This window comes from Corella eumyota, chromosome 2, assembly GCF_963082875.1.
Source record: "Corella eumyota chromosome 2, kaCorEumy4.1, whole genome shotgun sequence".
Lineage (NCBI taxonomy): Eukaryota > Metazoa > Chordata > Ascidiacea > Phlebobranchia > Corellidae > Corella > Corella eumyota.
In genome coordinates, this window is record NC_137491.1 from 4,795,432 (window position 1) to 4,807,999 (window position 12,568).

General features: G+C 33.3%; 1 protein-coding gene across 2 annotated transcripts; it reads right to left on the reverse strand.

Annotated features, from left to right (window-relative positions):
• Nucleotides 1-168: 168 nt before the first annotated feature.
• LOC145741676 (ADAMTS-like protein 5) lies at nucleotides 169-8,514 on the reverse strand. Of its 2 annotated transcripts, none has more exons than XM_082559303.1 (13): nucleotides 8,397-8,514; nucleotides 7,988-8,138; nucleotides 7,165-7,273; nucleotides 6,897-6,963; nucleotides 6,678-6,777; nucleotides 6,325-6,458; nucleotides 4,804-4,927; nucleotides 4,421-4,504; nucleotides 2,983-3,152; nucleotides 2,797-2,872; nucleotides 2,108-2,262; nucleotides 1,906-1,993; nucleotides 169-1,379 (listed from the first exon to the last, which is right to left on the reverse strand). In XM_082559303.1, exons 1-13 carry the CDS (start codon nucleotides 8,478-8,480, stop codon nucleotides 901-903), a joined length of 1,821 nt encoding a protein of 606 aa, XP_082415429.1. In that variant the 5' UTR covers nucleotides 8,481-8,514; the 3' UTR covers nucleotides 169-900. The 2 variants fall into 2 exon arrangements, with proteins under 2 accessions (XP_082415429.1, XP_082415427.1); XM_082559301.1 differs by having other exon boundaries at nucleotides 2,752-2,872.
• Nucleotides 8,515-12,568: the final 4,054 nt, after the last annotated feature.

The window sequence follows — 12,568 nt, forward strand, 5'->3', positions numbered from 1 at the left end:
TCACAAACCCGTTAAAAACTTTTTCTATCAAAAAATATTTAAAATAAATAATATTAGATTTCTTTTTTATCAATTTATGTTTTAGGTGTCACAAAAAAGCTTGAACATTTAATATGAAAATCGAAATTTCTTTCTCCATAATATTAAAAATTATAAACTCAATACTGTAGCTTATGCTTTAATCACGAAAAACAATGAGACAATTTCAAAAACACTTTAAAAATACATAACAAACGAATATAAAAAACGTGCAATAATAAAACACTCAAACTTTTAAAATGTATTTATCTAAGTTCACGTAAATGATATATAATAAACAGTATATATCATTTACTCGCGTAAACTTAACAAAATATTTGCAATGAGTTGATGGGCAATTGTTTAAAATTGCCAACACACATTTTAACTTTTAGCAGTAAAATCTAAAGTAACAAAATGATAGTGATTTATTTTTTTGTCCGTAAGACTCGTCAATTATTTTTTCTTGTATTTAAAGACACAAAACTTAAAATTGATATCAATTGAGGGCGATGGTAAGCTTATAAAATGGCTAGGGCTAATTTTGCATTTTACTGACATTAAAATCCCAAGGATAAAAAGAGGAAAAAAGGGCAGTAGAAATTTCCAAGGCTGTAATTTTAACATACAAAATGTAGAACGTACAATAGCAAATGTAGTTCAAGGTATTTTTAATTGAGTTCAGATTCTAATTTAAATTTTACTTTTTTAGCAATGTCACATTGATAAGACACAATTACGCGCCCGAGTCTGTCCTTACTTTATATTTAATCCACACTCGGCATGTGACGGTTAGTATAAATGTCAAAACGACGGCTGTGTGCGCGTAAAGTGCATGTGCAATTCGTCTGACGTCATTATTGTTATAAATTAGAAGCACGCTTAGACTTTGGTGCGTCGACGACGTACTGCATTGCGAGATGAAGCAGATCTTCGTTCTGGATCTCTATTCTCGCCCTCCCGATTATAAAATGGATCACGCAACTTTTTACATTTAACAGTGTTGGCAATTTTGTTCATGCCCTTTTCGTACTTTCGTTTCCACACATGCCAGTAATCCATGTGGTCGACAACAAGTCGCGTTTCGTAACGTTTTTCTCCGTTATCCGCTGATGCCATGGTCCCATTGTTTGAATGCCACACACCGCGGCCCCCATTGTCAATCAAAACTCTGCGTTTTCGGCCCATAATCATGTAGTCTCTAAACGGCCGGAACTTCGGACAACAACTACTGTAAACCCACAAAAATTCACGTTGCATCAACTTGAAGCCCGACGACTTGAATATGCTGATGACGTTAATGTCGTGACGAAATCGCTTTCCTTCGACTTTGCTTTTGGATAGAACTCGCGCATGAATAACTATATTAAGGAATACATTTTTGTTAACCATAACTCAGTTCAATTTTAATTAATAAGGATTGATTTTAATTAAAAAACTTTAGGTAGTGCCCACTTATATTGTTAAGTCGTATATATAAGTTTATGAATTAAAACTTTGTTTATGCTACTAAAAAGGTTGTGGGCTTAACTTCTAACGTACCGCCAGATTAGAACCAAATACAAACTCAATTTGTTCATGATAATTAAATCTACATAAAAGTTAAATGAAAGGCGCACGACATTGCTATATAGATCATTCCCCAATTAATCAATCAGCAAGCCGTTTATGAGCAACGAACAACTGCTAGCATTATTGTAACCACAAAAAGCTAGGGCATGTTAAGTCGTCCGTGGTTAAAGCACTTGGCCTCGAGTATGATGTATTAACAACTCATAAGAAATGTTACCGCCTATTGAACGCTATAGAGAGGTCAAAGTTAAGATCTGGTTTAACATAAAAGGCCACGAGTGCGTCTTGAGTGGATTTAAGGTATTTTATTCTTACCAAAGTCGCTTTGACAGTAGTGTTTCTTTCGGTTGTTGGGTCTTTTACAAGGCGTACAATAAGCTGGTTTACTTTTCTTTCCACTTTTCTGAAAATAAAAATAACAACAAAACCGTGAAATTTATAATATAGTGCATAAGTTTAAATACAAAGAAAACAAATTTAAGTAAAATAACTTGACATAAAATGCATTAATTTGAACCTTAATCTTTTTTCCCCCAGAAGGTCGTTTTGGTTTGGTTACTGGTAAAGTTGTTGACGTTGTTGTGGTTGAAGTAGTGGTCACGGTGGTAGATTTTGTGGTTGTTACTGGTATAGTGGTCGATTCTTCGTATGGATCCATCCATCCTTCATAAACTAAAATGCAATTAAATTACAATCAGTTGCCATTATAATGATTGTCTTACAATTGGTAATGCTATTAAAATTACTTTTTATGTGACAAAGTTCTTAAAATTATTATTGTTATATTAAAAGTAAGACAAGCAAAGTTGATTTGCTTGCCTCATATAGGCTGCTATAAAATTTGAAATTACACTTTATTATTACTACAGCGTTTAGATTTATAAAAAATAACTAAAAATTAGTTAACTAAATACTACTAGCAAAGTTTTACTAAATATCAAGCCACCACAAATTAGACCGGATAAAGTTTATATCATGCAGTTAATGCCGAAACACCCATCACCAAATCGCAATACGATTTAGGTTCCAATTGCATTTTATTTAAAATAATAATGTTAATTTTTTTTAGTTTGCGATTTTAAAAACGAAGTCCAAATGTTATTTTTGTATTGTTGTTAATTTTTCTATTTTTTGGGGTCTCGTGCACGAGTTGTGTTTTACCGTTATCCGGTTCCATTTGTGTAACTTTGTAAGCAGTTAAAGCACCCGTTTCGTAAGGTCGAAGGCTGTAAGGAATCCAGTATTGATATTCGATATATGGCTCACCCCCAAGATATAACATCTTGAGAAAAACAAAGTTAGGATCAGTTACATTAAAAGTAAATGTTACGTTTCTATTATATGAATAAACAATTGAAAAGTTAGTTGTTTTGTTAAGGATAATATACGAACCATAATATGTAAATCTTTCGTCGTTGGCCCTTTGATAGTTATCGTTTCCATTTCGTCAGTTCTGTTGTACGACGCAATCGTACCAGCCGTCTCAAAGTCCCCAGGCCAACTTATGACCCAGTTTCCATTAATGATGTACTTTACATAAATCCCATCTGCCTCCATAAGGGCTGCAACACAAAGAAAACAAGATTTAAATTTAAGGCGAGACAACAGATTGCCGAAACTTTGAAGTGGTTTAAACTACATACAAAGTAATTGTAAAGCTAATTTTGTTTTTGTGTTTGTGTTGTTTTACAAGTAATTTGTCGCTTTTTAGGGTTTACAGCGCAGTTTATAAATTAAATCGAATTATAATTGATTTATCGCCAGGTTCAATTAATAGCTTCGACACAATTTTTTTTACTTGAAACTTGCAAATGCTCGGATCTAAATATTTTGTAAACCACTGTTCTAAGTATATTGATCGTAAAGTTTATCGCAATAAATATTTACATAAAAAATAGATGAATTTCAGGTAAAAGCTTGTTAAAAAAGATTTTAAGATTAAGTTGCTGTGACTGATTTTGGGCACAGTTCCACAAACGTAACAACTGATACCCGTGGGCACTTGCAATGCAAGTATACGTTGATATTTAACTTGAATTGCGTCACCAGAAACTTTCTCCATGAACATATTAATTCTATAAGTTTAAAGACTGTTTGGAAATCGCATTGAACAACAAAGTTAACAATGAGATGGCCTTTGTCACTACTTAAACACAGGGCCACACGCAAGGTTTTAGTTTACCCAAGCCCGAAAACGCGTTAGTGCTCGTTCAACCATTAAGTTACCTAATTTTTATAAATATTTGCCAAGTTATCTGGCTCGGCAGTAAAGCTCTCAAGCACGGACGGAAACGAGGTCATAAAAGGTGTATATGAACAAGGAGATTACCGACTTCAAACAAAGGTTTTACAAAAGTGGTCACTGTTCAAAAAAAGTAGCCAAGATAACGACAGTATCTCAACACAAAACATGCTTGTAAAAACAATGTTTCGTACAGTATCCCACCATTAACTAATAACCGACGATTTATTTTAACGTTTTCGGTCGAAATTTATAGGCTAAGTGCCGGTGGCATTTCAATTATATATAATGGCATGGCGCCCATTATTTTCCAATTCTTATCAAGATCAACAAAGTCATTTTCCCGAAACAGATATGATATGACATACAGAGATACTTCGCAGGCTAAAGTTTATTTCCTAACATTAACTTATTCTCATTAATAAAAGGCTACGTGATGAATACCCAACCTTATTTTCATCTTTTCGAACACTTGCCGGTAACAACCCAAAAAGGAAATTTTTGCCACACAATTAAAATTGTTCAGTTAACTTACAACAGCCCTAAATTTTATCAAAGTTAGGAAAGGGTAAAAAAATTGTCACTTACCAAGATAATTGTTGGTAGTATCTCGGATATGAATGTGCGTTGCGCCAGCTGGTATCATCGCTATATCATTGTAATCAAAGTCGACTAAAAATAACATACATTTATTCTAATCATTAGATAAATTAGCGTTAAAATTAAAATTAAAAACTAATTCTAACTTTTTTATTACCATATTTTTCTAGACAAAACTATTAAATTTCAAGTGGCATTAGTAAAATTAAAATCAAGATTGTATAATTAAACCTCTTGGTTAATCAAACCTTCTAATTACCTACTGTAAATGTTATATAAAAATTGAAACAAGACATGTCGCTATTTTAATAATGTACTACAACAGAGCAGAGACAACTCAACCTATTTTATCAGAAATATAAGAAACAAACCTGCATTCAGTCGCAATTGGTCGTACACATTGTTGTAGAAAGTACAAGTCGAGTTATCACCACCGCAAACGCCGCACGCATCTTCGGTCAAGTTCGATCGGAGAACGTAATCACATCCCACTTTCTGTAAAGATTACAAAGAAATTGACGTCACGTTTTTATTACATACGTCATGCAACATTGTGTTTGTGAACTGACATCAATCATGGAGATCGCCACAAACAAGTTGCTTCGGTAGATAAATTCAAAACGGCATTTGAGTTAACGTGTACTTAAGTTCAATGTTTAGCCAGTGTTTGATTTTATCGTTTAAATTATGTTCGTGTTTACCCACAAACTAACAGATGTCTTATCTGTCGCGTAATTTAGTTGTATCCATTGCTTTCTAGTTGAACGTACATCAACTTGAAGACCATAGGCGGTCCCATTAAACTTTATACGTCATACGAAGTTAAACGTTCACCTTATAAGCACACAGCCTCCCCTTCGAATAACCTCGTAAACAACAAAACATCTTTCGTCAAAGTCATGTTAAGTTAATGACAATACATTGTATTATCAATCAGCATTTTGCCTGTCAATTAACACTGAGAAAATCATCTCATTTTACTGGTATGCGCCATGAAGGAGTTTTTTGTTTAGTATTCTTAGGGACATATTTTGTGGTGTGAACTTTTTAGCCTTGACACTTGTTGATGTCATTGCACAGTTTGTTATGGATAAAAGATGATTTTTAATAACAAAATGGGTTCGCTGAATTGTAAGAGCTTTTACGTGTTTGTAATTGTTTCTTGCCACTTCAAATGTAATACGTTTACTATCTTTAATCAGCTGAAATATCATATACTCCGTCATTTCACACAAAACACGATGATGTAGTGATAAATGTCGAAGTTGTAATCGTGAGGTATACTAATAATACAGAACACGGTATAACATTATTAAAAAAAACTCGATTCAAAACCGCGATGTATCGTTTTTTGTTGTTTCAGCGCTATTTGCTAAGTGAATGTGGTTGCACTAAACTTAAACGTTTGATATAATGTTGGCATCGATGCAAATGCGAACAATTCATCAATGCTCTGGCGGTTTCGTCTTTCACACGGAGCTTTACATAACAGGAATTGCCCAGCTGCGGCGACTAGAATAGTTTCGCGAAATCGTAATAAATCATAGTTTATATTTCAACGCAGTTTTCAAAGCAAATTTTGGATGACAATTATCGGCGACAGATTTGTTAACCTATGTCTAACATGCCATTCGAACTGTTGTTTGCTATTAAGGTTAAAAGTACAATTTAAGGCAAAACTATTACGCAATGGAAAATTGCGAATGTCTCATACAGTTAGTGTAATGGCGAGGTATAAATGGTATTTCTAAATCCCTGCTTAATCCAGTAATCTCTTGTTCATCGAAAGACACTCCCGGAAAACTCGCCTAACGAAAACAAGCTATATCCGAATAACATCGTACCGCGAATCCCGATTAAGCTACTTAAAATATATAGCTACAACGACTTACGATGCATTTGCCATCGATACAAATGTCGTGGCGGTCTCTCCTGCATTTAGTCCCGTCAAGTACCGCCCCGAAACTCTTGTAAAAGTTGTAGCCCACAGCCATGCAACTCAGTTCACATGGCACTGCGCCCGGACCTATGATGTAACAAGATAAATGTCAGTGAACAAACAAGTTTGATACATTGTTGTTAAAGGTGTGCGATGACGTCAATGATAATGATAATCCATTGCGTCATAGGTGTTACGTTTTGCATCAGGCAGAAAAGCATTAACGATAACAAAGTTGTTGTCAACACGTTAAACAGCAAATTGGTCGCATAATGTTTTTCTAATGCGCAATTTCCAACTTCTTACCGTAATATGGAGTCCATTTAAATTGACCATTAACGTCAGAAACATGGTCGTGTTGGGAACACTGGGTATCTCGGAAATCAACGTCTGGCCCGGTGCAATCCTATACACAAACGTAAACATAATTACTGCACCTAACAACGGTTGTGGCTTACTAACAACAAACGCTTACTGTAATTTTTAGAGAAAATTAAGATAAAAGTTTGAAGGGTTATCACTTACTACTGAATTGCATAATCTGTGCTCAATATCGTCTCCAGAGCAGCCATGAGTTATATCGTTGTAATTTCTATAATGTATAACAAAGCATTATTTATGAATATGTTTTAATAGCATAGGATATCGATTCTTTTTTATTTAAGCCCTAGGTGGTAGACATACAACAAATTTGAACGAGCACTTCTTAATCTAGACGACATTTTGGCATATACATTTTTTGACGTTATAATTTTAGTTAACGTCTTTGTGGAAGCTCTGAGGTTCGATTTACCTGATTCCGCATCTCCTTGTTCTCATTGAAACTCCTCCTCCGCATGAGTGGGAGCAAAGAGACCAGACCGTCCACATCGACCAATCATGATCCGACGTGTCTACAAACTCTAAAAAAAAACAATTAAACAAATGTTATTGCAATCTATATTATTCCATAAACATATTGATGTTTTTTCGTTGAATCAATCGTGCTTTTTATTAATCCTAAATTTGAGTCATGGCTTTGAGTCAACGTCAACAATTTTGAACCATGCCCCGATTCGAATTAAGCGATTAAATGACACACGGGCTGTAAGAACGCGTTCTTAGAATTCCTTTACATGTGCAGCGAGATATTAAACTCCTGACTGTCTAGTCTAGGATTTTGCGTCTCAAGTTAACCGACGGCATCTCCAGTTCAGTTATAACAAAAAATTCCCTTATCAATCAATCTCTTAGTATGTGTTAGACTTCAGATTGACGGCCGATATTGGAATAAATAAATTAAAGTTCAATCTCACGGGTGTTCCTACAACCACACATAGTTCTATTCCCAATTTAAAAAAAAAACTACATTGCTTTAGGAGAGCCAATAAAAATTGAAAAACCGCTCATAAATGATAATAATGGAGCGATATAACGATAAACCAGGCTTATAATCTAAGAATAGAGAATTAAAGTTTACGCCTGTTGGCACAATGTGCTGCATTACAAATTTATTTTGGATGTGAAGACACCTTAATAATATTTAATCTTAAATTAGGGATATTTTCGGTTAATTCGTATACTGTAAATTTTGTTAACTCGTTTTAATAATATTTGTGTGTAAAAGTATGTCTTACTGTTTGGTGTATCGAAGTAATCGCTGAAATCGGTTCTATATACTGGTTCTTGTTCGCTTAATACACTTTTTCTTACGGTGCTGGTTCCACTTATTCTGGCAACAGGAGGATCATATATATTTTCATCATGTAGAAATTTGCTTTGCTGAGCCTAAAAACAAATTTAATAGTAATTCAAATTTTTGTTGGAAATTTTACCATTCCTTATATGTAATTTTTACAACGTAGATGAAAAGTTTATATTTGGTTGCAAAACGGGGGGAGATTATTGAATGAAAATTTAGATTCAATAGTTTCCGTAATTGGTCAACTATTGCTCAGGCGTTTTAACTGACCTCACCTGATCGCTATACATTAAAATAACTGATTTCGAATAATCTAATTTAAAAAACATGACTTATTTACTCACCACAGCATTTGAGGCTAAAAGTAGGAAGAAAATGTTAACAAAATCCATTATCACCTTATCATATCTGCAAAACACAGAATACATACACGAATTTAAAACCACATACAAACATAACCTTACAAGTTACCTAAACTGGTGAGTGAACGCTACATGCTCCCCAGGCCAAACGGCCGCGTACGCTCTGGGGGTTACCGAACGCCAAACAACTTGCTTGAATGCACTCAATAATGAAGATCGCTTTTATAGCTATTATGGCTTAATGACGTCATTTTCGGAAGGCGTGAAAACGACTGATCGAGTGCTCTGAATGACTGTTTCTCGTCATGTAAGACTTTAAATGGGCACTCGACGCCGCATTTGATAACTTGAGATGAAAGTTTTAAAGTAAAATCGCAGGTACTCACGAACAACTTGCTATTTTTGTTTTGTGTTTTACGTCGAAAAACAGATAAGTATCCGTTAGACGTCATTACCCCAAAATGATGTACAAGACAACGGGTTTTATCTTACAGGATTACACAATTACAATATGTTCACGATTACGCATAATGCACAGTATTTATAGAGCTTACTTCTACGAGGTACATCACTCAATACCAACACATTTAACCTGTTTTAACAAACCAGTTTTTAACTAAGAGCCTATTTCCCTAACTATCATCAAATAATCCAAAAAAGATAAGGGGTGTTAAAAGTTTAAGCCACTTGCTTTAATAGTGTTGTTATAATAAAATTGTTGATGGATTGCGGAGAAGATTGTTTAATGCTAAAAAACCGCAGAAATTCAATTTTACCGAAATAGCACGTCACGTGGTACTTCTATTTAAATTTAATCAACGTGTTACGAATATTTACCCTCTATATTGCGGTTATAAAATCATTAAGTAATTTGGATTTTTCCGTTCATAAATATGGGCGTAGGCCAAATTTAAATTTATGCAGTAACAAGAAATATGAAATTTGAAAAAAAATTTAACGATCGCTCAATAATGTCTGAAAAATTATTTCTAAATTTGATAATTTCCTTTCTATAAATTATGCCCGGAAGGAGGCGAAATACCTAGCTGGTAATATAAACAAAATAGTTCTTGTTCCCTGTGTGAAACTATAACGTATGGGGCTTTTTTCATAGCGCTGAAATTATAACGTGATCGGATATTTTTCAACTCTGTTCTGGCCTCTGAACATATATGCTATCCCTGTTATTTTGGTGATATATTAAAGTCACGTTTACGAATTTACCATCACAACGCTACTTAAACAAATATTATACATACATAGTAAACCATCACATGAATAGTAAAAATTGGATATGACCTGACTTTATTTAAGTTACCGCGCGAGAGAGGGTAAAGTAAAAAACTTCGAAAGAAGAAGGTTCCAATGAAAAAGTTTAAAGAAGACAAATTGATTAATTGTCACAAAAATATTTCAACCGGTAAATACCTTAATTAAATAACACTTCTTATTTTAAATTAGGATAATATTTGTTTGGTAAATATTAGTGAGAAAATGAAAACTGTTTATCAATTTTAGTGTACAGAACATTAAGAAATAACAGTATACAGTTTAAGGGTATAATTAATCATATTTTTAAAGGGATCATTAATCTTTTAACCACAAAAAACTTTGTTTATTTTATGTTAAAATAATTCACTGACAAACAGGTGTCCTTAGAAAATATAAACATCGCTAAGTTTACGAAAAAACTAACTTGACAAATTAGCTTTCTAATGTTTGCCCAATTGAGATTTGACGCTAGATTAAGCTTGGTTTCAAATAAGTAAATGACAGTTGGGTTGACTGTAATATTTGGGTGGTCTCAAGTTTTTATTTTATGTAACCCAAGCCTTACTTTAAAATAAATAAACGACTGCGCTAATCTGTCATCTAACAAAACTATTTTATTAAATGGGGTATTTAAGTTAGGCCAAGCTATGCCATGCTAAACTGTAAGGCATATTGCAAGTATATAAGTATACTAAACAACTGCTTTAAAAACTTGCGTGCAAGTTAATTGGGTTCGCCTTAAAAAGTAATGAGAATATAGATAACGTACATCAAAACTTATCAGTCTATATTCCACACGACCAAGTCCCTGCCCTTTTTAACAACCTGAGCGAAGTCGTTGAAATATTGACGTAAGTGAAGTGATGTACATGCAAAAAATTGCTTATTAACGAAGTTTAATCCCAGCATAAAAGCATCAAGATTAAGCCCAATAATTATTACGTAATATTTCCTGAAAACAATAGGAAGCTTTGTTTTTCACATTGGTCAAGTAAACATTTTATGAAACTACAATTAGTAGAATAACAGCGTTTTTAAGTTTTTATTCAATTTAGAATTTATTTTTAAAACGCAATACATCATTTTCCGTTTGCTGTGAAATAATCAATACCTCGCCCTACTTCTGAAAAACAAAATTAACAAAAGTATGTTAATTATAAAAAATTAAGCATTTTCAAAAAACTTTGATCTAATTTTGTTAAAAACAACAACTGAAGTTTAAGGTGAGCCTAATTTGAAAGAACGGAAAAATTGCAGAAGTTTAATTTTAAACTGGAACATTTATGTCAAAACATTTACGAGCGGGTACGTAGGTTTTACAACAAAACGTTTTGAGCCTACGCTTTAACTATTAAACACAGGTTCGCGAGCTTTAAATACCGAGCTTCTTTGCTCGTAAAGAATTTGCAACTGAATAGCGGTCATGGTACGAAATAGACGGTTTCCAGGGAGAAAGGTAGGTCAGTGATTATCAAATACGGCCTTCGCTACGTGCAGTGACATTATTTTTGCTGACTAGTTATGCAGCAATTACCTTTGACATATATTAGCAATTGCAGATTACAAAACTATAAAGCCTTAGCCAGGTCGATTTTATTTTTTAACGCAAACTTGTGGGAACAAAACCTTATGAGCAGTCACGCGTACTACGAAAACTCAAGATTAAAAAATTTAAATTAACCCTGAAGTATTTATACTTATTTAACATTCCATTAATTTTTGTAGCATATAGGCAGTATAGGTGTAGCGATTCAACAACCAAAATACAAAAAATATTTACAAATTAAAAATTAAAATGCAATAAATTACTTTTATTCTAAATTAAAAAATAATCTCCTAACGCCTACTTAAATTTTAATATATTAAACAAATTTAATCTAATTTTATCTGTTGATATATACCACATTACACTAAGTTTATTTTAATACACGCATTTATAAAGCCCACCACAAATATGCCCTCTCGGCTATTTCTACATCGCCATGAGCACTTTATTGCAGTCCGTCGTCCTGCTGTCGCTAAATAACTGAAATCGACCGACGCCAGGAATGACTTCGAGACGAATTTTTTTTCTCGAAGCAAAGTCAACAGCCGTGACCACTTTACAAGGTCTTTTGTTTGTTTTTGACGATGTTCCAGATATCTGAGGAGAACGCCAATCCCAGAACGAAAAATTAAACCAAGAGTCAAGTCTAATGCAAACAGATTGGCCGAATAGTATATGACTTGGCTAAAAGTGAAATATCGCGTTCCACGTGAAAACACATGTGATATCAACTGGTCTTTACTGAGTAGTTTTATGTCGTCCGTCGATTTAGAAAATTGGCTGTTTTAGATTTTAAATCGTAATTTCTTGGGATTCCGAGCCAAAATTGCATTTGCTCTGTTTAGCCCGGGGTGTATTTAACTTTTAGATAGGAAACATGGACATTAATCACAATTAAATTTCGAATGACAGTTTTTTACGCGCTTAATTATTTAACTAAAAAAATTCAAGTCAATTATTTTACAGACATATCAGTGTTTTTTTGCTTGCATTTATTTATTTAAATTTTTAATAACTTGGTGATATTAAAGTTATATTCGCATACAGTATCATTTATAATCCGTTAATTTGCTTGCGGTTTTAAGTACATATTAAGACGTTCAATACCGCACAAAGACTTAAGTGTCTGATCATATTTGAGACTCAAAAATAAACATTTAAATCTATTTCATTATTTAAATTGCGGTTTGAATACTTATCAAATTTCTTAGAATTCCGAGCAATAAAAATGTTCAAATATCCATTTTAAAATATTATTTTTACGTTGAAAACGTCAATCTTTCCGACTTTTTATATATTTGATTTCAAGAAATGTCTTCTATAGTTCAAGGTCGAT

What these genes read in the sequence shown, in the direction of transcription:
- LOC145741676 (XM_082559301.1), bottom strand. Translation starts at nt 8,480, where the DNA reads ATGTATTCTGTGTTTTGCAGATATGATAAGGTGATAATGGATTTTGTT. An exon ending in TAAATGGACTCCATATTACG is followed by an intron (nt 6,459 to 6,677) that starts GTAAGAAGTTGG and finishes GTTACATCATAG; the next exon opens with GTCCGGGCGCAGTGCCATGT. An exon ending in CCAATTGCGACTGAATGCAG is followed by an intron (nt 4,505 to 4,803) that starts GTTTGTTTCTTA and finishes TGTTATTTTTAG; the next exon opens with TCGACTTTGATTACAATGAT.